The sequence below is a fragment of the Sprattus sprattus genome, assembly GCF_963457725.1.
Source record: "Sprattus sprattus genome assembly, chromosome: 15".
NCBI classification, from domain to species: Eukaryota; Metazoa; Chordata; class Actinopteri; order Clupeiformes; family Clupeidae; genus Sprattus; species Sprattus sprattus.
Genome location: NC_137913.1, coordinates 28,583,142 through 28,609,704, shown reverse-complemented (window position 1 = coordinate 28,609,704; position 26,563 = coordinate 28,583,142). Strand labels below are relative to the sequence as shown.

Genomic DNA, 26,563 nt, shown 5'->3' with positions numbered 1-26,563 from the left:
TGGGTCAAGCAACAAACAAGCTCACAGCAGCTTAGCTCTGTTACATGAAGTGACACAGGATGTCAAACTCTGTAGTGCTGTTAAAGTACATAACAGCACTCACAGAATGCCTAGTGTCCAATAAAATTGCTTGACTGAATCTAACTGTATAAGGTGAGACTGAGTATGACATAACCTGTTGAGGTAAGCTAAGCTAAATGTTGTGTTAACTGATGTCCATAAGACGCACCATAAGAACTGAGTGTATATATAAATTCTGGTTCTCATAGTGCTCACAAGGTAGACGTTTCACAGTGTATTGTGCTATGGTCATTAACTGAGGGTGCTGCTGTTAGAAAAATAGTTTAAGAAAAAAAAGTATGACTAAAAGCAGGTTGTCTTTGGAGCAAACCTACAGCCTGATTCTCCATTTCACGCAGCACCTACACAATGAAGCGGCGTCCAAAAAAAGAAATCCAGGTCAGTCCCTCCCTGCACTGCAGCTGGCAAGGAACAGGCACACTTCTAGGTCTCCATGCCTCAGTCACACACACACACACACACACACACACACACACACACAGTCACACACATATTAATATACACGTACACAGGCACACACACACAGACACACACGCACACACACACACACACACACACACACACACACACACACACACAAACACACACACAAACACACACACACAAACACACACACGTGCACCGTCTTAAGGCCACCAACTGCTGCAGCGACAGAGCATGTTCCAACAGCCGACCTCTGCCAACCCTGCCTGACCTCTTCACACAATAAACAAGCTCTCTGATTGGCTGCTGGCAGAGGGGAGCAGTTTCCCAGGCCACGTCCCTGTCCCCTCAGCCCTCGCCCACTATCAGGTGACCTTAACGGACTGGCTGTCGTAAATACTCAACACCACGTTAACATCTGTAACTTAGGCCACAGCACACCACGGTGAGGCAGGCAAGGTGCTTCCAGTGGGTAGTACAACAAGACAGCAAGAGATGAATAGGCTACAGTATATTTCATTAAAACTGCAGTGCAGTACAGTGCCAACGCAATCATTTTTATTCAAGTCAACAACAACAGAAAAAAGAAACGCCATTTTGGGTTACCTAATTTAACACACTATAGTCTTATCATATTTAAAACTTTTTTCAAAGGCATGTGAATTTAGAAAACTTGAAGGATAATGCTATTACTTTTGTAATTACATTTTCTGTATAACCCTAATGTGCCCTTCATTCCATAAATATATATTTATATAAAAACTCATTTTTCCACTCTTCATTTAAGTGGTAGTAGTCCATCACATCCAAGGGTCATTATTCCTCAGTATTTCAGGGCAACAAGTGTTGCACAGCACAGTGCAACAGGGCTTAGTGAGTGAGTGGGTGAGTGAGTGAGTGAGTGAGTGAGTGAGTGAGTGAGTGAGTGATCTGCCTGATTTTGTGTGTGTGTGTGTGTGTGTGTCTGTGTGTGTGTGTGTGTGTGTTTGTGTGTGTAGGTTTACGGCTGGGGCCATGACCGTCTCTCTATGTGCCTTGGGTCAGATGAGTGTCCCGTGCTTCAGGCATGTAGGCTCACAGACACACGGCTTGCAGCTGCCAAGTGCCACGGCTGCCTTCACTGCCTTAGCTGTTTGGCACTGAGTGTGTGTGTGTGTGTGTGTGTGTGTGTGTGTGTGTGTGTGTGTGTGTGTGTGTGTGTGTGTGTGTGTGTATGTGTGTGTGTGTGTGTGTGTGTAGTAAGGACCCTAAACAGGCAGACCACCGGTTACACACTGCCTGAACAGAGCTACTAATGAGGCTATGCACACACACACACACACACACACACACACACACACACACACAAGAGATCACACAAACTTACATACATACACACCTATACATAACCGCAACACAGATCTCACACACTCACACACACTTATACACTCAAACACACACCACTCACACAAAGCTCTCTCCCTCTCCTCACACACACACACACACACTCACAGCACTGCGTTCCGCTTCCTATCTCATCCTCCTCCACCACCATCTTCCAGTGTCCTAGCACAGCTCAGCACAGCACTGCATTTTCTCATGCATGTCATTTTCTGTGAGTTTTATAACAGCCCTGCTGCCACATCTCCCCTCTCCACTCTGAGTGCAGCAGCAGCAGAAACAGACCCACAGACAGCAGGCAGCTAAACCAACTGTGCTCAAATCTATCCACATGAAGACCACATGCCTTTGCCTGGGGGCGAAACAAACAAATGAAAATTAAAAAAAAATGTTGTACATTAGCTCCCTGCGGACTTGTGTCTATGTGGGCGGGATAATCAGTCAATGTCAGTAATCCCATTAAAAGCCACCGATCTCTGGGAAGGTGTTCTGTCACTCCCACGGTGATCATGGCATAGGATACATACAAGTAATACCCACGCAGGTATTATGATCTACATAATATACTCTTGGTATTGTGATCTACATAATATACTCTTGGTATTGTGATCTACATAATATACTCTTGGTATTGTGATCTACATAATATACTCTTGGTATTGTGATCTACATAATATACTCTTGGTATTGTGATCTACATAATATACTCTTGGTATTGTGATCTACATGTCAATCACATGGATCAATCACAAATGCATTCAACTGAACATAACTTCAGGCATACAAACTTAAATGCAAACATACACACAAACATACATACATACAAACATACACACTATGTATACATACATACATACATACATACATACATACATACATACATACATACATACATACATACATACATACATACATACATACATACATACATACATACATACATACATATACATACATACATACATACATACATACATACATACATACATACATACATACGTACATGAAACACTTAAATGTCTAAATTAAGTTCCAAAACTTTTATGTATTAGCATATTAGTCTCAGTGTTTGGTCACAAGAGGGACTCCTTTGTGAGCCTATTTCTAACACAGTAGCACAGCTGATAGCTGCCAGTTCAGCAGAAGAGCATGTTTAACCTCCAGATAGTGGAGCGCGTGTGGCACGGGGCCAGGCGTAACTGGAGTTCTGGAGTTCACTGTTCCCTGGGTAGGAGGAATCAGACACAGAAACAAACACACAAACAATCCGCTCCACTCTGCGCCGCTTTGCGCCACTCCTGGCAAAAGGGTGCCCTCTTCTAAGCCCTGGGTAACAGAATCCGTGTTGCAGCGCTGCCTAATCACCCTGAGCATTCTCACAACAATGAGTGGAGTGGTGGTGGCTCAGAGGCTGACAGGGAAGGGCTCCTGACACCTGGCAAAGTAAGTGGACAGATCCAGTTACAGAGGAGAGGGGTGGGGGGTCGGTATATAGAGATTTACACCAGTCTGCTGTGGGATGTCAAAAAGAAAAAAACACCACCATCAGGGAAGTGACACTAGTGGAGGTGCAGCCTGGATTCCCTCATCGTCATGGCATTTGGCCTTGGCTTTGACAAAAACAGTTACCATGGTTGCATGTGTGCCATTCAATTAATTTGCGGGTGCCAAACTGTCTCCAGTGAAGACACCTATATACAGAAGCAACCCGCATTGTCTGAACTTTGCCAAGCATCTGGCCACCACCACCACCACAACCCCCCCGCACACACACACCCACCCACCCACCGTCAAAGCTTTTAAAATCCATCCAGTCACACTAGAATGTTTTTCTAAAGTTCCACCAAGGCGTTCATCGATGGTTGGGTTTTGGACGTACCTCTTGCATTGAGTTTTTTGGTGTTGATTATTTTGGCAGCATGCTCCTGGCCCGTGCACAACTTCACACACCGGCGCACCACTGAAAAAGCTCCCCTGGAAGAAGAAACACAGCAGAGCAGCAGAGAGTTATGTGGGGACACACACACAGCAGACAGTCTTCATCTCCGGATGACACTTACTCTCACCATGGCACAGGAGGAATGTTCCTGATATCTGTCCTCATTCAGACAGTTGTGTTTAAACTTACGCACATTTTTTACACAAAACTGTAGGGAAATAATACCATTGAAAAGGAAAAGGGTGCAAAAGGTCTGCAATACTGTATTACTGATGGATTTAAGGTAATAACACATGGATTATATGTAAACATAAACCAGAATAAATGTATGTTCATATAATATCTCTCCATACTGATTACAATCACATATGCAGAGTCAATTATCAGCCCATTTTCAATAAAAAAAAAACAGCAGTTTAGCCAGTTTTTTTAAATTGAAAATCTTATATATCTTTGTACATCACAATAAAGTAAAACTTTCAACACAAATTCTACCAAGGTGATTCAAAACTTTGTCATCAGAAATGTATTATTTTTCTCTTTTAATCCTTTTTATTGATGGTGACTGCAAATCTTCCATTCCTTGACAAACTATGACATATTATGTATGACATACATTTACTTTTTCCAAATCATACCATGATTTTTTCATACTGTAATAAGCTGCAGTATAGTACAGCTAATCGCCCACCTCCTCTCTTTTTTCCAAGATTCAACCTCTAGGGTAAGAGACCTTAGTGCTGTAGGTTAATCATATTGTCCTCTTTTGCCTATTTTCATACTCTCTTTCAGTCATACTCTTCTTTCCTTGGTTCCGTTTAACACAATTGCACTCTCAATACTTTCATATCATAATGCGCAACATAAAACCCTACTTTTAAGTCTTACTTGTTCTCTCTCTCATACAAAAAAAGCCAAAATACACTTTCAAGCTATGGCCTTTTAAAACCCCTTATCCAACATTTGCATTGAAACTTTTCTAATTCTTCCAAGTATTAAAAAAACTTGGCCTTAACACTTCTCAAATGATGAATACGTCTTATTTCCCCCATTATGCTTTAGCATTGCTCCTCTGCTACCTTAAACACCCTTTTATCCTTCCTGTGCATATGCACCCTTTCTAGTGTCCTCATTTCAAAAGCACTTGTTGCCTAGATGTGGGAGGTGTTCCAGCGATAAGGTCTCAGGCCTAGTGCTGCACTGTCTCATTTCCATGCATTACAAAACATGCACAACCTTGATGAACCCATGAGGTAACTAGATCAAAGGAAAGTGTATCACTTTTTAAATTAGTCTTATTCTAAAAAGGCTTTATAATGCCAATGGCAAAAGGACAGTTTCAAACACCAAGATAGCCAATTTTCTTTCTTTTGAACTGTCTGAGAAACAAATCGTGTGGTTTTGCTGAGCCTCTTAAGCTGGCTAATGGACTGCCAGTTTGTGTGGCGTTTGATTTCCCCAAAAGCTAGCGAGGTACTGCCGGGGGATTAGGGAACAACGGGCATAATCTCTGCCAGCCTGCTAGGATGAACACACACCAGACATATTATCAACCCAGCTCCTGCACAAATTGGCATGTGAGCTGAGCTCAGATTAAAATAAATGATATTGTTGGTTGTGATGTGTTAACAGAAACTTAAATGCAGTGTGTCTAGGTGGGTCCAAATTATTACAAGGGAGTAAGGTATCTTCCTGCATGGTTTTGAGACCTGACATATTTTCCTATTCAGAGTGTGTGTGTGTGTGTGCGCCTGCGTGCGAGTATATGTGTGCGGCTTAAATAGGGCACTGCCACTCATCCCTCCACTACTTTGGTTGTTGATGGAAAAAATGCCATTGTGATATTTCTGCTTAATAAGCTTCTGTCATGTTATAGTTTTGCCAGATCAGCAAAATCAGAGAATTGGGCTTGGTGGACAAGAGGCAAAGCAAGCGATAGTGCTTTTTGAAGCAAAATAGAAGCCTGGGCTAACTCTACACAATGGTGGAGCTGCAAATATTACAGCAGTAAATGGCCCAATACCCAGAGCAATCGATATGCAGCCTACATCTCAGCTATAAATTATGAATGATACATTAATACAACAAGATCACAGATAGTTGAGGAAATGGGAGGGAGAGAAAACGCCAACTATAAGGCTACACACACAAACACACACACACACACACACACACACACAAAATAGTGCCGTATCTTCATAGCATTATGGTATGGGGCTTTACACTGTAAATAAACATAATTCATCCAAAAAATCATATCTATCTACACTCAGAAAAAGTTATTAACATCACCAATCTTGGTATTAAATGATTTAACTAATTAATAAAGGGTAGAAAATAATGCAATTGCTCTTTTGCCCTTTCAGGCTTGGTGTTTTAAAAGGACATTCCGTCACATCAACAATACGTTGTGATTTATTCAAACCCTGTTGCCAAGGTTTCTTATCTGTTTGGATTTTGATACCCGCTCTACAAAGCGACTGATTCATTTACTGGGGCCATTCTTTGAAGTAGTCCTCAGTCAATACCAATATTGCATTGGCCTGCTGTGTCTCTGAAACACACACACACACACACACACACACACACACACACACACACAAGCCACCAGTGGGTTGAGAGCCACATGGCACCTGTCCCACCACACTAGCACCTCTCCCTGCATTGCTGGGATTACTGGAGCTACTGGGAAATAAGGAGCCTGTCTGTCTCTGTCTCTCTGTCTCTCTCTCTCTCTCTCTCTCTCTCTCTCTCTTTCCCTGAACGCACGCACGCGCGCGCACGCACACACCCACACACATAAATAGGATTCAATGTGTTGAAACCACACATAGTCACACATTGTAAGTGTATTAATATATTTTTATTTGTTACCAAAATATTCGTTTTAAACAGTGCAAACTAAAACATTATAGAGTCTTATTTTCATAAGTAATAATGTTTACACAATGAGTTTTCAACCCCAATATAATCTTGGCTATACAGGTCGGTTCACTGCAACCATTTCACGAGAGAATTTCGCAATCTGTGTCTTTTTCTTGTGTGTTTGTTTGCTTGCTTGCGTTTTGTCACAAGAAACGGCACCATGCGGAGAAGAATGCGCACCGCTGATCAACGCCAACTTGGCCGACCGACATAACAAACCATTGCTCAAAGTCGTAAATCTCATGAAATGTTAACCTAACGTTTGCTGTCTTTTACTCATTGATATATCCATCGCGCACAAAACAACAAACAAACACATTTCCTTCACCAAATATGGATAGGCTACTGTCGAATATCGTAAGAGCTTCATGTCAACAACATACACCCTGGGATCTCAAGCACCCAATAACCACCTGACCGAGAGCACAGGTTTTCTTTTTGACAGCTCCAAATGTCATGTCCCGCAGCTTCAACCAGTGTCAGCCAGCTGAGCAGGGAAGGTGATAGCTTTAGCTAGCTAACATTGGCTAACGTTGGCAAGCAAGTGGTTCTGAAAGGGGCGTTGCACTGCGACCACCGTTGGATACGAATGTGCTTGCTAGCTTTACTATCAGTCTTCTAATCTTCATACTGTGCCAATAGGTACACTACATTATATAAACAAATTACGTTATCCATGTCTGTATGCTTTTTGGTCTGTTTATGTGATCATTTTCAAATCCCAGTGAGTTGACACACCCCTCAATCGACATTAACGCTTGCAAGAGCTCCCACTGCTTGGGTTAATGGCCAGCCAAATATCGAGCTAGCTGTCCTAGCTAACATTGGCTGTGCTACCAACATTAACACACAGCTGAACTACCAGGTAACCTTTTCTTCACTGACTTGCAAGCGCTTAACGGAAAGATTAGTGTCCACACATACAACAAATACATGTCAACCACTGACTCCAGAGAGTGAAAAATGCTTACTTTCCAAGTTCCTCATAGAGCTGATATTCGTCCGTAAATCGCGTACAGGTTGTCGTGGCCATGTCTTCTTGTCAGATTCTGACTGTTCCTCTATTATTAATGTTAGCTACGATTTAAGTCTTGCTTCTTCGGAATTCTTGCGCTCGATATGTGCAGAAAACGTATACGTCCTCACTAATTTAGACAACAGAAATGTATACGAATAATGATAAAATCGTGTTTTTGGGCGGCGGGCTGGTAGGTTGGTAGACTGCTTGGCTACGTCCTCCCCCGCTCGCTGTCAGTTGCGTTCTATAGCTACAAAATGCGTCTTGCTGTGATACCAACGCAGAGACTCTGCTAGTCAGCTCAATAGTGCCACCGATCGGGCGTTGCAAATAACTGCAAATGTGAACACACCACAGACACAGGGGAACTGTAGGTGAAGACCTACCTTCCAACCATGGATGGATGAATTGGTTTTGACACTGTAGTACACCAGATTTTTACCTTACAGGGTTTTTTGCATAAAGTAAATTCATGTTAAGTATCCAATTAATGTTAAATCGCTGTGTAAAAAATCATTTGTATTTACAATAGTATACTTTGCTCTTAATGTAACTTCATGTACATTTTCTGCGTGACTTGTCTGCTGTGTGCAGGCCTGCATTGCTGCCAGTATAGGCCACTGGCCAGAAACCAACAGGGTATGTACAGCTGCCATTGTTTATAGGCTAAATATCTGCTTCACTTCTTCTCCTGGTTAGTTTTCTCTTCCTCAATTGCAGAAGTATATTTCTTTCTCAACAACAATCAAGAAAATACAGAATACAGCATTCAGAGGCAACATGTCTTTTCTATGTTGGCTATGAGCAAAGAAGTTTACAGAGGGGCTTTATGCCCATGTTTCTATAAAGTGCCTTAAGCCAATGATTATTGTTAACGGTGCTAAATAAGAAAATATTAAACAGAAGTGAAACCCAGCAGTCTAAAGAATGTAAGACTGCATTACTCTATGTTTGCTTCATATACACCATCATTTCACATTGACAAATTTATATTTTCCCCCTTTCCCCCACCGAGAGGAATTTGAACTTAATTTAGGGATGTGAGACGTATATTTTATTGAGAAACCTGAGGAGGACTTGAATGAGTTCTAGCAACGTTAATCTATATGCACTAGTATTTGTGGCAGCTATTTCTCTTCAGGTTCTCTACTCACCGGTCTCCATTTCATATTCTCGATAGATCCTCACTGTAGCTCTGATTAGAACGGTACGATAATTGTAAACTTGTGAGCAACACTGAACACCTCATCTGATAGAATGTTGAGTGCCAATTTTCCACCCTAGTCCTGGCAGTCTGGTGATACCGGGAGTCTGCATTTCAATACTCTTACCAGGTAACATTACTCAGCCTCAGTTACCATGATCTTACACCCACACAATAGCATTTTGCACTGGATATGGCTGATATACTGGCCGCACTGGCCGATATAATTACAAAATATGATTAATTAATTCATAATAACTAAATAGCATTGTTTTGCTGAAATACTGTGCAATATTTGAATCATGAAAAACTCTGTTTGACTAGAATGGAGCATTTAATAACAATTCAAACTGAGGTAAGCAAATACAGTGTTTGCAGGATTACATTTCAGATGTACATTTCAACATAAACAAGAAGAAGCTATGAATAAATTCATGTTTCAAAGTAAATAAACAACAAGTCAAAATGGTCAACAAGACACTTCTGAAACTCAGTAAAGCCTTTGACATACATACACTAATTAGTTTGTAAAACCACACATGTAACGCTTACAATGTTCACATGCATATGCATCCATTGGCCTAAGAACACACAGAAACTGGCGCACATCCCAGATTACAGTGATTTACATAATGATGATTCACAGTCTGTTTCCTCACTCGGAGACATGTGGGGACACAGTGTCATACCAGGAGACGCAGGGAGTTGATGTGGAGGTGGTAGAGGAAGTCGGCATACGAGGCTCCGCCGTTGGGACTTTTGTCCTCAATGAGGAGACGCTGTATGGTGTCCTCACAGCTGTCTCCCTGCCTGACCACTTTCAGCTGAGGATAGGTAGATAGATAAATGGGCAACAAAATAAAATAAACAAGCTGAATTTTGTAATATGGAAACACACTCTTTTAAATTTTTTTGAAAAAAAACATTTATTTCTGATATGCCTCCTTATGTCATATGGTAAGTCACCAAACTACATACAGTCTTACCGATACAGTGAAGGGTGAGTTTGCCTGTAGAGTGTCTATGAGGGTCCTCAGATGAACTGACAGGGGTGTATCCAGCATGGGCAATTTGATCTGCAGAACATCCAAACACAAAGAAACACATTGCCTCTTATTCTGCATACACAGTGGTAAAGACCCTTTCACGGATACTCTGTAATCTGTTGAGCATCAGAAAAACACCAACACATTTTACTGTCTTTGACCAAGCAACAGATTTGAATGCCGATTCTTCTTTTGTTGAGACCGTAAAAGGCTGTACACATTGGTGGTTGAGCAGGAAATACATCCTGTCCATATTTTTTGTTGTTGAAGGACAGGGGCCACAATACCCAACCGGTGTGCAGTCTGATTGGAAACAGCATGGGTGTTCAAACAAAGAAGTGCAACACTTAGTGCCTCTGTGTGTCTGCCTCTTATAGCAGACTCTGTCTGAGGACAACCTGGTGACCACTGAGGCCTGACATTGGTCAGAAAATAGGCAGCATTTTTCAATTTATATATTATTATTATTATGGTTGTTGTTGTTGTTGTTGTTGTTGTTGTTGTAGTAAAGAAAGTCTATATGACCACCCAAAAACAACAGCCATATGTGTGGTGCCCACTGTCCACCTCACCTCCCCTGACGTGACTGCTGAGAAGCAGGAGTTGCCGAAGAGCTCCATCAGGGCTCTCCTGGAGACACCCTGACCCACCCAGAGGACCAGGGCTAAGGGGCAGTAGGCCAGGTACAGACCACAGGGGTCCAGGCCAGAGGCACTGCAGCGCACAGCCTCTACCACACGGGGGTGCTCATCGCCCACACACTGAAATAAAGTTAACGTAACAGATTTGACCTAACAGTTTCACTTTGCTTTACTTGATTGTTAAACTATTGTGTCTTCCTTTTGGTCTTTATACATATTTCTTGGGTAGAAATACTAAACTAATTATATGCAATATACTGTAAAATTAGTCACTTGTAAACAGGGAAATAGAGAGCAGGGGTGTAAAAGCAAGGAGCATTACAGACACACAAGATGTATTTCTTCATATAGCAAATAAATTCAGAAGTAATAATGAATTCCATAAAGCTTCAGCTTTAGCAGAATTTTCATGTTAACTGGAATACCTTAAAACTCACCAGTGCAAAAACATGTGGGTAAAAGTGAGTGACAGTGTTCTTGGTGTCCATAGAGAGGATGCGGCTGCGCAGCAGTAGACGCTGATGCACTGAGCTGCGTACGCCAGGCAGCACAACTTCACTTTTTCTTAGGCTGTTCACATACACCGGCAGAGCTTTCAGGAACGCAGGCAAGACCAGCTGTAGAAAAAGAGGTTTGAAAAAGGTTTAAATGCTGTTTTCTCCATTGAAACAAAAAGATACCCTCAACAAGTTAAAACAATTCTTAAAATTCTTTCTAACATTCTCACTCACAGTCACTTTGGTCTGTGGTTTCAATACATTGAACATAGTAGTAAGTGAAAACGGTAACTCACTTTGTGTGTCCCATTTACCTGCCCTGAGGACACTGAGCTGCAGTTTTTGCGGTAGCAGGCCAGTAACTCTGTCACCTCAGCCTGTAGTTCCTCACGCAGGCACTGTAGAGGGCGTTCTACAACTGCACAGTACACTGTGCAGGGTGGAGAGGGGAAAAGATGAAGACAACTTTACATTAGAAATTAAACCTCACAGAAGCTACAGGCCTGTGAAGACGCCATATTCTAGATCCTTCTGTGAAATCACCCTGTACGTTATTAAAAGAAAGGGTTTGTGTACTGAGAGGAGATCTCACTCTTTTTGCAGTAGAAAGTAAGGACAGTCTCAGCCTGACTGTGACGGAAACAGTCCAGGAGGGAGGCTGAGCAGCGCAGACTCAGGCTGTGGACTCTGGTTCTCTTCTGCCCGTGAGGATTAGTGTAAGACAGTACAACCTAAAGCAAGTAGATCAGTCATCATATCAATGTCGCTACATGACATATCATATCATTTTCACCATCTCTGACCACATTTGTTGAACTCGTCAATAGATACGGAATGGGCCCTCTCAGCAGGCTAGACATGCATCACATACTGGCGGGTTGGGCTAGATGTACATTTGTAAAGATCAACAATAATCTGCACTCAACTCACCTGTATGGCCACACCTCGTCCCTCACTGAGGGGTCTGCTGTGGGTGAATTCCAGGGCCAGAGTTGTGTGCCAGTCCAGGGCAGCCATAGCAACAAGCCCTGGGCAACCACTGGGGATGAATGAGCCATAGCAACCGGACACACTGAGCTCTGGAATAGAACACATAAAGGACAGACCTCACTGATTGATGCTTTAATGAAGATTTTAGGGTTGGACTGTAAAACAAATGTTAACGGAAGCAATGAGTAGTGAATAACCATTGAGCTCTGCATGGGCTTACAAAAACCTTATATAGTTTAGGAGCTAATTAATTCATATTTACACACCCTAGCAACTGCCAACTGTTAACATGGCTCCCTAAACTACAATGAGGTAGCTAGGAGTGCTAGGTTAACTGGCATGAGACCTTCAATATGACTGTGCCATGAGTTATTGCTATATTTTAGTCGCTATACTATGAATCTTTGCTGGCAGTGCTAACAGTCTCTCGTATTGGGGAAGTTCATGTTCACCATTCCATTACGTGCTGTTTTGTGTGGGAATGAAGACACACAAAACTTTGCTGTGATCACAACAATGTTATGGATTTCATATGTAATAATTAATAATAATAATTAATTTTATTATTAACGCACTTTTCATTCAAAAGAATCTCAGAGTGTGTGAAAGAAGCTTATGTGAATGGCATGAGGCAGACCACACTTTTTATCTTTGCACTTCAAAACAAGAATTTAATATTTAAGTACTTTATACTTCCTACCTTTGCTGGTAAAGACTCTAAGCTGGGCCTTGTATACTGTGAAAGTCTCTACTATCCTGGTCAGATCACAGTGCAGTCGTTCCTTCTCCACCTTTGACTGAAAAGTACATGAATCATAGTTGTCAAGCAGTGTCATACAGAATAAGCAATGGATTGTAAACGGACTCATACACAACATCTTACCAACAGACTGTTGTAGTAGAATAGTCCACCACCTGTCAAATGGGGAACGTCCCCTGGCCAAGCCCCTCCAACATCCTGATGAGCAAACAGGAAAAGGTGCACGCTGCAGCCTTGACTGACACATGCCTTGGCCAATGAGACGGCAGAATCAGATGGCTGGAAAAGTGACTGAAAAATTAGGTGAAGAAGACAAATTATAGGTAATAGGCAATCCGTATAGAACCCACTATTTAATTGTAATATCCATTTTAATTTATGTATTAATTATACAGTGCCATTCTCAATAATCATTGAAGCAAGTTTCTGTACAAAATCCAACACCTGAACCCGATGAGGTGAGTAAGAATAGAGTAAAGATTCAAGAGTCAAGAGTAGACTTGAGTATGCTGGAGAAAAGGAGAGGACAGGACAGGACAGGACAGGACAGGACAGGACAGGACAGGACAGGACAGGACAGGACAGGACAGGACAGGACAGGAGAGGAGAGGAGAGGAGAGGAGAGGAGGGTAGAGGAGGGTAGAGTAGAGTAGAGTAGAGTAGAGTAGAGTCGAGGAGAGTCGAGTAGAGTAAAATAGAAGAGTGGAGAGGAGAGTGGATGAGAGCAGAGGAGAGGAGAGGACAAGACAGGAGAGGTGAAGAGAAAAGAAAAAAGTAGTGTCATGTAGAGTTGAGAAAGGACTCTTCCACAGAGAGTGCCTTTGAGTGCTACCTTTGGTTGGGTGGAGCTGAAGAAGCCTGAGGACGCAGGCCTGCTGGCCATCTCACTGAGGGGAGACGAGTGGAAGACCAGCAGCTTCCCTGGACACCCCACTGCCTGTGGGACAGAGGTAGATATCACACACACTCACTCGTGCTTAAAAGATAACAGATTGATCTGATAGTATTTAATGTCTTTCTAGGCACTTATAGATCATTGTAGAACCTTACCCCTCGAAGTTACATTGACAATTACATTAACATTTACATTTCTATATTTATGAATTTCATATACATTACATTTATAAATGCCATAACCTTAACACTTGTTGTTTGCCTTGCCCTAGTGAGTCACAAAAACCCAGGTATGAGAGTTTGCTGAGCCACCTGAAGAATCTGGAGTGCCGTGGAGACAACAGCGTCTTGAGGAATGAAGGTGGAATCCTGAGACTCAGAAGTAAACGAAGGGATCTGCAGCAGCACACTAGACATAAATAAACACAAATGGAGAAACACCCTTGGAGTGGATTTGTTGTTATACATGACTTTCTTCCCAAATGAAACATCACAGCAGCGATGTCTTTAGGGTGAGAGAGAATGGCTGACACTTGGCACAGACCTCTGAATGATGTGCTTGCACTCGCTGAGAGGAACCAGAAGGCCTTCTGTCAGGGGAAGCTCCAGCTCGTCCGTGTCCGTGACGACCAGCATGTGGGGGCGGGAGAGGCTTGCGCTCAGGTTGTAGAGGTGGATTCTGTGGTCATAGGTGAGCAGGCCCACTCGCAGGCCACGCTGGTCTGCCCCTTCCTCCCTCAAAACAAACACAGCATAGTGGACTCAAACTCAGCGAGTTACATACTCAGCGAGAAGGATTTTGGGTGTGTGTAGTGTATGTATGTGTGCATGCGCGTGTGTGTGTGTGTGTGTGTGTGTGTGTGTGTGTGTGTGTGTGTGTGTGTGTGTGTGTGTGTGTGTGTGTGTGTGTGTCACGGAACTTTAACACGACAACTGCAAGTTTTCGTGAATGACTGTTTATTTCGCGAATGGATTGACAGCACAACTCAGGGATACCGAACGGCAGTACAGGGCACGTTCGCTCCACAGGGATAGTCCAGCCCAGGAGGGGCGCAGGCTCGTAGCGCTGATGACACCAAAGTAGCGGGTTCACAAGAATACGTAAAACAAAACTAAGAGCCAAGCTCTGAAAGAAAAGATCGTAACTAACAACAACAAGGAGGGCAAACAAAACACGAGTCTAACTCGAAGGGCGCTAAAAGAAACTTACAATAAACAAACCAACACAGAAGGTAACGCACAACGGGATACGGGGCGAGGGTACAGATTACTATCGGGCAGGGAGAGCTCTAACGCGTGGTCCACGTGAACGTACTACACCAAACAATAACCGACACCGAGTGTATTGTGAGTGGGGTATAAGAGGGGACTGTGACAGGTGATGACAATCAAGGCAGGGAAGACAATGAGACCCAGGAGGACTAAACGAGGGGAACTAACAGGACACAGGAGAAACCAATAAGACAAACAAACCCGGTGATGATTGGGAACAGGTGAGGGGTGAAGAGACAGACAACAACACGAGGGCACATGGCAAACACAAACAAACACAGGAAAGCACATGGTGAAAAGCAGGAAGTACAATGACTAGACAAGGGAACCGAGATCACATGACACACAAGGGAGATGAACTAATAAACAGGACAAGCAGAATGACCAGGGGAGGGCGTGAGGAGACAGACACGAAGATACAAAGGTAAACCGACACAAATGAAGAAACACGTAACACGAGGGATACATACAAGGAAACAAGACAGTGACCGATGTGACCGAACGTGACTGGGAAAGTGCAGACTGGGAGTGTGGGTGAGCTGAAAAGGGGCGTGGTCGGAGCAGAGCTCCGCGGGTACCTGACAGTGTGTGTGTGTGTGCGTGTGTGTGTGTGTGTGTGTCTGTGTGTCTGTGTGTCTGTGTGTCTGTGTGTCTGTGTGTCTGTGTGTCTGTGTGTCTGTGTGTCTGTGTGTCTGTGTGTCTGTGTGTCTGTGTGTCTGTGTGTCTGTGTGTCTGTGTCTGTGTCTGTGTCTGTGTCTGTGTCTGTGTCTGTGTGTCTGTGTGTGTGTATCCAAATGTAACATACCTGTACACAGTGTCCAGAAGCGTGTGCAGTTGCTGACATATTGATTCTAACTGACCGGCTCTCAGTGAATTGTCCGACACGTCCACAGCCAGGAGTAGACTGGCCGTTTCGTCCTGCATAAAGTCAAATATAACTATGATCAGCTTAGGTTGGTAGCACACACACACACACACACACACACACACACACACTCGTTAGTCACCATACACACAGCATTGCAAATAGATACAGTAGAAGTACGGTTCCAACATACAGTACAGCCTCACTGATACTGATGAGGTAAAGCTCATAGAAACATTTCCATGTTTTTTAAATAAATGACACGCTTGTACATCCTCACGACTACTCCAAACTATGCTGTGTCTAATCCCTGACCTTGTTTTGCTCAAGTATCTCATAGGAGCCCAAACTCAGCTCGGGTCTCTTCTCTGCATCTACCCTCAGGCTGAGGGCATCGGTGGGCTGGTAGACCTGCCAGGGCACTGAGGGACCACAGAGGAGGGAAGGGAAGAAGAAGGGAAGAGAACGGCAACATACCCAACTTCAGAAGGAATTCATAAGAAGATAGATATAAACACAGGTCTACAGATCTAAAGCTCATTGCCTGGTTTGAGTAGGCTAAGAACAGTACCTGAATACTTTGGTCAATGGTCAATATTCCAAGAAAAGTCAGAGAGCTCTTAGCGGGAGTATATGGGTTACAACTATAAAAAGGCCTTTATGATATTAAATGGAATACACAGAGTATGACCTCTCCCCTCACCTTCGTTGTGTTTGCCACAGAAGGGGCAGTGGAACCTCTGTCCACAGTCCTGCCAGGCCATGGAGCGGCACATGTAGGCACCGCACTCCACACAGCCCTTCAGGCACTCCCCCTCGTCACACACAGGCACTGGGCACTAGGCAACACAACACACACACACACACAGACACACACACACACACACACACACACACACACACACACACACACACACACACACACACACACACACACACACACACACACACACACACACACACACACACACACACACACACACACACACACACACACACACACACACACACACACCACAAAACACACACACATACACGTATTGCATTGCTCAAATGTAACAAAGTCTTCGAAGACTAATAGGAACACAAACTTAAACTTGTTGTTTAAATAGCATAAAAAAGTTTAAGGCTCAATTAATAGTCAGTGTCCTGATAACATCGTTCTTTCAGTATAAGTACATATTATTACATGTTACTAATGCTTCTACGGCGTAGGCACCCTCCTATCCTACATCGTAGCCTGAAGCACACATCCCCCAAAACTAATCGACTAGTCACGAACATGCAGACCACAACAAAAGTGATCGGATCACTTGCCCAACATTTGGGGGAGTGCTGATAAAGCCGTTGTTAAGAATTGCTGACCGCTGTTCAACTTTGCTTTCAAGCTGACTTCTTGGTTAGCCAGCAGAAGCCTCACAAATCACCTCAGATGTATTTTTGGTTCCAATAATGGGGTTATCAGATTGTAAAGCATAGATTATTATATCTATTATGTATGTATAATGTATGGGCTACAGACTGACTTAGAGAGACAGAGAGAGCATGCATCTCCATACTGACTAAGAGAGACAAAGAGAGCATGCATCTCCAGACTGACTAAGAGAGCGAGAGAGAGAGCATGCATCTCCAGACTGACTAAGAGAGCGAGAGAGAGAGCATGCATCTCCATACTGACTAAGAGAGACAAAGAGAGCATGCATCTCCAGACTGACTAAGAGAGACAAAGAGAGCATGCATCTCCAGACTGACTAAGAGAGCGAGAGAGAGCATGCATCTCCAGACTGACTAAGAGAGACAAAGAGAGCATGCATCTCCAGACTGACTAAGAGAGCGAGAGAGAGAGCATGCATCTCCAGACTGACTAAGAGAGACAAAGAGAGCATGCATCTCCAGACTGACTAAGAGAGACAAAGAGAGCATGCATCTCCAGACTGACTAAGAGAGCGAGAGAGAGAGCATGCATCTCCAGACTGACTAAGAGAGACAAAGAGAGCATGCATCTCCAGACTGACTAAGAGAGACAAAGAGAGCATGCATCTCCAGACTGACTAAGACAGACAAAGAGAGCATGCATCTCCAGACTGACTAAGACAGACAAAGACAGAGAGAGCATGCATCTCCAGACTGACTAAGACAGACAAAGACAGAGAGAGCATGCATCTCCAGACTGACTAAGACAGACAGAGAGAGCATGCATCTCCAGACTGACTAAGACAGACAAAGAGAGCATGCATCTCCAGACTGACTAAGACAGACAAAGAGAGCATGCATCTCCAGACTGACTAAGACAGACAAAGACAGAGAGAGCATGCATCTCCAGACTGACTAAGAGAAACGGAGAGAGCATGCATCTCCAGACTGACTAAGAGAGACAAAGAGAGCATGCATCTCCAGACTGACTAAGACAGACAAAGAGAGCATGCATCTCCAGACTGACTAAGACAGACAAAGACAGAGAGAGCATGCATCTCCAGACTGACTAAGAGAGCGAGAGAGAGAGCATGCATCTCCAGACTGACTAAGAGAAACGGAGAGAGCATGCATCTCCAGACTGACTAAGAGAGCGAGAGAGAGAGCATGCATCTCCATACTGACTAAGAGAGACAAAGAGAGCATGCATCTCCAGACTGACTAAGAGAGACAAAGAGAGAGCATGCATCTCCAGACTGACTAAGAGAGCGAGAGAGAGAGCATGCATCTCCATACTGACTAAGAGAAACGGAGAGAGCATGCATCTCCATACAGACTAAGAGAGAGAGAGAGAGAGCATGCATCTCCAGACAGACTAAGAGAGATAGAGAGAGCATGCATCTCCAGACAGACTAAGAGAGATAGAGAGAGCATGCATCTCCAGACAGACTAAGAGAAACGGAGAGAGCGTGCATCTCCATACAGACTAAGAGAGAGAGAGAGAGAGCATGCATCTCCAGACTGACTAAGAGAGAGAGAGAGAGAGCATGCATGCATCTCCATACTGACTAAGAGAGAGAGAGAGAGAGAGAGCATGCATCTCCAGACTGACTAAGAGAAACGGAGATAGAGAGAGCATGCATCTCCAGACTGACTAAGAGAGACAAAGACAGAGAGAGCATGCATCTCCATACAGACTAAGAGAAACGGAGAGAGCATGCATCTCCAGACTGACTAAGAGAGAGAGAGAGAGCATGCATCTCCAGACTGAATAAGAGAGAGAGAGAGAGAGCATGCATCTCCAGACTGACTAAGAGAGAGAGAGAGAGAGCATGCATGCATCTCCTTACTGACTAAGAGAGAGAGAGAGAGAGCATGCATGGGCTACAGACTGACCTCTGCTTTGTGCTGCTGAGCAAGAGGAGTCAGAATGGCACCCAGAGGCAGGTGGCTGTGCTGGGCAGACTGGGCCTCACTGGGGAAAGTGTAGGTTGTGCAGCGAATGAAGCGCGGGCTGGCGTTACCTGGGGGATGGCAAGATAGAGCAAAAGGGCTGTTACTACACACAGAGTAGGCTTCTAGCTCTTTACTTGCTCAGGTGCATGCTATTATGATACCTTCCATGTTATATGGCCAAAACTTTACAGCTGCTGTAACTAACTAACTTCTATCTAACAGTTATTCACAAACATTAATGTCAGGCCCCCCTTTGAAAAAAACCTACAGTGCCAAGACTGAGACACTAATATCAGGTGATGGAACTGGAAATATTGCTATTAAGACATTAACTCCTTATTTTGTATCTGCCTCTCACTTTGGATGTGTCAACTTTAGCGTGCTTATTGAGATTCTGTCACAGGCTACCTGCAATTTAACTTTTAATCGGAAAGACAGATGCCCATCAGCTGTTGCGTAGCTTTTCTTAAACATTGCTTTTTACATTTGATCAGTTAAACATTTTCAATTTCATTTTATCAGTTACATTTTTTTTTTAAATGTTCTTGATGCTCTTTTCACAACGTTCATGTTAGATGCATGTCTGTTGTAATAGTTAGTTGAGCTATCCCCTCTAAATATAGGCCAACCAGTAGGGCCTGACCATATTAAATAGGTAGGCCTACGAAGAAGACTATAAAGTTTCTTATTCCATTTCCATTTTCACCCTCAACTCCAGCTGAGAAGAGTGTGGAATGTTTCCCCAGACTAAGAGTCTGCTCGCAAGGTCAGAGTGTGACTGATATTCCTTGCATTCTCTTGTCACCAAACATCTGTTAAAAATGATCAGGCTATTATTGATTAGCGTAGCATGTTGCTTCTTCGGACTCAGAATGGCCACATATCATATCATATGTAAGGTTGGGTCCCTCTCTCTTTTGTCTTCACAGTAAAGAATAGAAATAACAAAAAATGTCATTATTGTGTATTTACATCATGGATAACATTTGTCTACTGCTTACTGAGCACTACTGCTTACTGAGTACTTATTAAGTGATGGTTTATGATTGGCGCATTCAAATGTTCCCTGTCAAACAAGAATATGTTGCCACTCCTATATCCCAAATCCACTCCTCGGGGGAATGTTTGCTTTATCACGGGCAGGAAGAGGCCAGCTGTCTTAGCCATCAAAATGGGGCCCGAAATAAACCATCTCAGTGGGACTATCAGCAGTTTCCATTGCTTAAAGGCACACCTTTATCCTCTATGATGCAGTCAGTGGTGGACAGAGGGGGAAGATTTGACAAAGCTTCAGACGCAAACGCCTTCCCCTCCCACTCCTTCTGATCCTCCTGCATCACCTGGACCTGCTCAAGCAGGCAAAGATGGGGATGGTGTACGAAAGTGTAACAAATAAGACATTTCAATATAAGTCTAGAGGCTTTGGGCACACAATCATTATGTTGTGCTGCTACACTCAAAGGAAAAAAAATTGGGAGCTCTCATTCAGTGTACACACAGGTTACAACTCAAATCCAGTTAGAACTAAAATTGCCAGTAATAAGCCATTAAAGAGGCAGTATGCAACAATTTGCCACTTTTTGAGGCATGTTTTTATAAGCAACTAGTACGGGTTTCCGTGATATATGGTCATGTGAAGGACAAAGAAACATACATGTCGTTCTCAATAGCTGCCTAGACTATGCACTGGGCAGTGTTGTGGTCCGGGTCTGAACAGCCAGCGAAAAGCTTTCACAGCTCACTGCTGCTTTAACCATTACATTATTTTTGGTATTTTTGTAAATTTTTACTAATATAAAATAATAGTATAATGGTACTGGTATCATCTTTAAATGGATTTTCATGAAATATGTTCATGTGAAGGACATTTGGAGTCCATTTGAGTTGCCTACTTAGTCTGCACAGAACGACCGCTCCCAACTTTGGCCTTCCAATGTGATGCCTTTACTATTTCATCACCTGTCACTCAAATCCACTGTTTCAAAATCCCACCCACTAAGCTCTTGTTTCTTATGACGCAACTCAGCCGATTGCACCACCAGCCATACATTTGCATACAATTACATCACTTTCGGACACTTTCTGTGAGAGTGAATTTTAAAAGAAACATCAATCGTCTTGATAGGTAATCATGTGTTATTTACTAATCATCTGCAGGATTACGGCTTTGATCTAACTTCCACTCCATTTTGGAATGGAGTCTTTTATGTGTAAGTTCATTCTCAATTTCCTTGCCATTTTCTGTACAGCTTTGTCTCATCCGAACATATTTCACATAATGACAGCTACTACCAAACCTCAAAGGCATCTATCAAGATAATCAGTCAATTACAACACAAATAATTTATAATTTGCATATTTTTTTTATAATTACTCCTTTTTCATTTAATTTACTTTTTAGTGGAGAAAGAGATGCTTAATGTATGGCTAAGTATGTCCCAAATAAATGCACAAAATTGAAGAAATCATCCAACATGTCAGCAAACACTGAAAGTACTATGAAAACAAACTAGTCACCATTTGCAACAAGATAAATGTGCTGTGCCCAGCTATCTTTTTTTCAGAGGTTAATTAGTGAAAGACGGAGAACTCACAGCACTGGGCAGGAGCTGAGGGTCGAGACCATACCGTGACTCTGAGCTGGGACTCGACCGTTTAGTCTCCTACAAAAGGACGAGGAGCAAGGCAGTAATACATAGGCCAATTTGCAGAAAAAGTATTTCAACTATGCGTGCAATATAGAGATATAATACACTAATGTGTGTTGTAATGTTTGCCTCACAGGTTGTGTGCCTTTCTCTGAAGATGACTGGGCTCTGTATGCAACATCAGCAGCAGGCCTAAACAGTCCACCTGCAAAACAAAGTCAACATCTGCAAACCTGTCTTTGGAGTCCTGTCAAGGCAGAAGTACTACGGCAGCAGAAGATTGAAGTTGGGCTACATTCAGCTCCCAAACACTAGAGAACGATTTAGATGTACAGACTGGCACAAAGGAGACCGTTTAGCTACCCCCCCTTCTGAATGACTTTCTGACCACGGAATATTGTTCTAGCAGCTCACAGATCTTGCATCTAGAATACATCAACATGTCCCTCACAACTACCAACACCTGTTTAAGTGGCTAGCACAAATGGTTTGAAGCGACAAGGACAATAAAATGAAAGAAAAAGATCTGAGATGCTAAATATGTTTTCTAACTCTGTGCCCCAGCCTACTGAGTTGTACATGCACAACAATGAATCACACAATTATGGTCCCAACCCTGTAAACACTGTCATGTATTCCGGCATATTATATTGCTTGTAGCCCACTTCCTACCATTTTGGTCCTGATATGAAGTGTTCCAGTGGTTAGGTCTTTGGAGGCCCCCTGTGCCTGCTGGTTGGAGTTCGGGTGGTGGTCCGGTCTGACCCACAGGTTGAGGATGAGACAGTGGGTTTGAGGATGCAGGTCCAACCTGACAGGTATTCAGCTGGCATTGGTATGGTGTTTGGAGAGTGTTTGGGTATCCTGCTGGAGAGTTCAGGGGTGGCGTCGCTGAGGGGGGCCAGCCGTAGTAACAGCCCCATAAGCCCTCCTGGCCATAAGTGGGACTGGAGGCAGGGATATCCATCTTACTTTGAGATCACACAGGAATGCCTGCTCTATCTTAACAAGGAAGTAACACGCAGATGAAAATCAATGCGAATCCATGAGAGCTCCAATAACGTATATAACCGCTTGACTATTCATGCATGGAGATGGCTGGCTGGGTGCACTGCAAACGCAATGAGACAGGCATCAGGGGATGGCGTTAAATGTGTTTCGTTAAAACTGAACACAAATCAAAACCTTTGATATTAAACTGAAAAGTACAGAAGAAAGACACGCGTGGTGAAATGATTGGTGGTTTGTCTTTCGTTACCTTTACAGGAATCGACAGGGTCAAATCTGCCTGACCAAGACATCGGCATCTCTCTGAATATATGCTCTGACATTCTTCACGCTGTCAATAGCTATTGTAGCCAACATAGTGCATAATCTGTTACCTATAAACGAGAATTTTGGAAAACAATGTGATGTTTGCAAATATGGCTTTTGCAACCAATGGAGGAAACGGGTTTAGGTTTTCCAGTGCGAGGAAGGTACAGCTATACTTGTCCGGCATAATAGTTGACTCCCGTGAGTCTGCGCATGTCACACATGTGACGTCTTCATTCCTTGCCAGAAATAAATATGCCAAGTAAAACGGACTTGTGTGTTCGTAATACTTTTTGCTAAATATATGATGGCCTATAAAAGAGACGATGTTTTTTTTAATGTGAAATGGTGTAGAAATAGCCTTCCTCTGAAACGTTTTTTTGGCAAAAGCACCAATAACACAAAACGAAAATCGCAAAAAAAAATAAAATACGAGTGCACCGCACTGCCGATATTTCATTTACCAGTTTAATGATCAAAAAGTGAGCTGGTAAAGTAAAAGGATAGGTGACTAGGTCACTAGGTGGCAGACTGATGAAACTGTTCCTATTGTAGAATTACATGCGCCCCCTTGCGGACTTCTTTGTATAGCCTACCCGGCTAAACGTCACTTCAAACACAATACAGTATTACATTTAATCACATTTTACATTCAGCTTTAGGCCGAGACATTGCATTAAATAATCGTAGCCTTTGGGATGTCTATTGCAGTCATCTTAACAATTTTCATTTCTATTTCTCTCGTTCAGAGAGCCATTTCAAAGACACCTTGACAATCCTCAGAGTAAGTGGTTTTCAGAAGCCAAGCACTTTCTGTAGATTAGTCCCCAGACCATCTTTGAAATAGTCACCCTAGTTTTGGAAATCGTTGGATCTGTTTAGCACTTACTAGCTTCACGCATGAATAGACCATCTGGTGGGCTGTGATGAAAAGGTACCCACATGACTGGGGAAAAAGCCACAACACCCTGCTCAGGAGTAAGTCCTTTCAGGAAACACGGGTAAGAGGGCATAAATAAAATAAATAATGGCAGAGACATGTAGAATGGAGAGGTGTGGCAATAAATATTTGATTCGCTCCTCTCCTCTTGCCCCTGGCCAAGGTGTTGTAATATTGATAGACACCAGAGGCCAGAAGGCTATGTTCTTAGACCAACACATTTATACACAATAGTCTCCCCACAGCCCTCTCCACAGCCCTCAACCCTCCTAACCCCTGAACACTTGGGAGTCTTGGACTCTTTTAGGGTGGTCTGACATCTCTGATGGTTTTGTATATTTCCCCTAACTAAAAACATTGAGGCAAAAGTGGCATGTATGATTATTCTCTAGAAGACCTCAGCAATAATAACATGAGAGTAAAAGGAATGTATTATTTATATCAAATCTAACATACCCTTACAAAAACCTCAATATTCGCCACAGGGAGACGAAGACTTCTAAGACTCCAGATCTACATCTATCCTGCACAGACCACCCCCCCCCCCCCCCCCCCCCCCAAACACATCCCTCCTCCCTCCTGTATTGGGTCTCATCAAAGATAACAGCCTCTATGCAGGTATTGCTGAGCTTAACCTTACATAGGGGCAGCAACAGACACACACTGTTTCCTCAAAGAGCAGACAGACATGAATGTGCCTATGAGCAAAGAGACAAATCAGTCATAACTTTCACTTTTTAAAACACCTCTCTTTCAGAGAAGTACTTTTATCTGTCAAATATAGAAAGGGGATATTTGCACAAAGCATTTAGTGATAATGATGATGGTGATGATGATGTGTTGGACAACAATGACTTTTATTCCCATTAACCGTTGTTACAGTTTATTTCTTTATCAATAGTATGTATTACTGGTGATAGTGACTATAGTTACTATCTTTATTGATAATAGATGTCATTGGATTTGTGGCCATGGTAGTAGTAAAAGCACATATTTGCATAGTGCGATTATGTTGGGCATGTGTGCTCCATAGAAGAACCCAAAAGTCCAACGTGCACAAATGCATTGATCAGAGCACTCGAACAGTCACATCAGGGACCAATTCATTTCAGCCAGCTGCTCTTAGTTCAGACAGTGATCAGTGTCTGCCTGTAGTCCTCAATTACAATCCAACACATCTCTGTGTTGTTGTTACACTAGGTCTCTATTGCTCGTAGTTTGATTGTTCTCTCCTTTGTACATTGCTTTGGAGAAAAGCGTCTGCTTAAATTACTTAATGTAAATGTGTGCGCACTCAAAACTGGCATATGCAGTCCTGGCTCTGTAAATGGGAAACAAAGAAAGTGGTTATGACCTAGCAATGCAATATTCCAGCCCATCAACAATGTTGCTTCAGGAGCATAGAAGAGAGGGGTGTAATTGACTGGATGTTGAGCTCAAACATGAACAATCTTTCACCAGGATTAAGGACTGTACCTTTAATCACATCCGACTTTGTTTCTTTCGCCTTCAGCACTAGTTCAGACGGTGATCAGTGTCTACACTACCCACATCTGTCCCCTATTTGTAGCTGTCTCCTCCAGCATCATCAGGAAGTGATGAGAGGTGAGGAGGACACCTGTGCTGGAAGAAGGCAGGGTCCCAGCATACAGCCCTGTGCACTTATGTTTCAGAAAATGATCAGAGTCTAGCCTGCCCGCAGCTGTCTTCTTTCTGTTGCATCCATACCAAGTGAGGAGAAGCGTGGAGGACACGCATGTTGGAATGAGGCAGGGTAACAAGTTCAAGCAACCAGCCTCACGGGATCCTAAGCATGAAAAGCCAGGTCATGTTCAGAGGCAGATCATTGCTCATATTTCTGAGAACAGCTGAATTATTCAGAGACCTTTTGCTCTGCCGTTTGTGTGTGTGCGTCTTCTCCAAGACCGCTCTGAGAGTCTCAAGCTAAGGTCACGGAATGTGAAGCCCACATTTTGGACAGAGGTTTCTCCCAGACACACACACGCACACGCACACACACACGCACACGCACACGCACACGCACACGCACACACACACACACACACACACACAGACCACACACACACACACACAAGGGCGCACTGGGGTCTCCTCTTGTGTCTTATGTAGGTTTCCACAGTATTGAAATTGACAACATAGTGCACTTGGAAAGTCCCTTTAAAAACCCTCGTGAAATTGAAGTCACCTCAGCAGACATTAGGCTCTGAGAGAAAACATTCGATCTTCAGAAGGGGAAGATGCACAGATTACATCCCCGCCTTTAGCAAAGTAATACTCCAAATAACAGCAGGACTTGATGTTCCCAGAGAGCAATGTACACATGCATACATACATAC

The 26,563-nt window shown here is 43.2% G+C and overlaps 2 protein-coding genes across 7 annotated transcripts in view; both read right to left on the bottom strand.

Annotated features, from left to right (window-relative positions):
- Window positions 1-7,999, bottom strand: part of LOC308376180 (calcium/calmodulin-dependent protein kinase type II subunit beta-like) — a 76,915-nt gene extending 68,916 nt beyond the window's left edge. For all 6 annotated transcript variants that reach the window (XM_080852458.1, XM_080852459.1, XM_080852460.1 and 3 more), the window contains exons 1-2: window positions 7,720-7,999; window positions 3,764-3,858 (exon numbers count right to left, since the gene is read on the bottom strand). In XM_080852458.1, coding sequence (XP_080708584.1) covers window positions 3,764-3,858; window positions 7,720-7,781 — 157 coding nt within the window. In that variant the 5' untranslated portion in view covers window positions 7,782-7,999. The remainder of the gene's footprint in view (window positions 1-3,763; window positions 3,859-7,719) is intronic.
- Window positions 8,000-9,352: 1,353 nt separating this feature from the next.
- On the bottom strand, window positions 9,353-22,919 carry LOC308376175 (protein transport protein Sec24C; the record flags this gene model as incomplete). Its single annotated transcript, XM_080852451.1, has 20 exons — window positions 9,353-9,794; window positions 9,957-10,046; window positions 10,589-10,777; window positions 11,095-11,274; window positions 11,451-11,584; window positions 11,747-11,885; window positions 12,085-12,233; window positions 12,845-12,941; window positions 13,028-13,195; window positions 13,737-13,841; window positions 14,111-14,207; window positions 14,343-14,534; window positions 15,876-15,988; window positions 16,251-16,357; window positions 16,639-16,774; window positions 19,245-19,372; window positions 20,539-20,650; window positions 21,899-21,967; window positions 22,087-22,157; window positions 22,625-22,919. 20 exons carry the CDS (start codon window positions 22,917-22,919, stop codon window positions 9,654-9,656), a joined length of 2,712 nt encoding a protein of 903 aa, XP_080708577.1. The 3' UTR covers window positions 9,353-9,653.
- Between the last annotated feature and the right edge of the window lie 3,644 nt (window positions 22,920-26,563).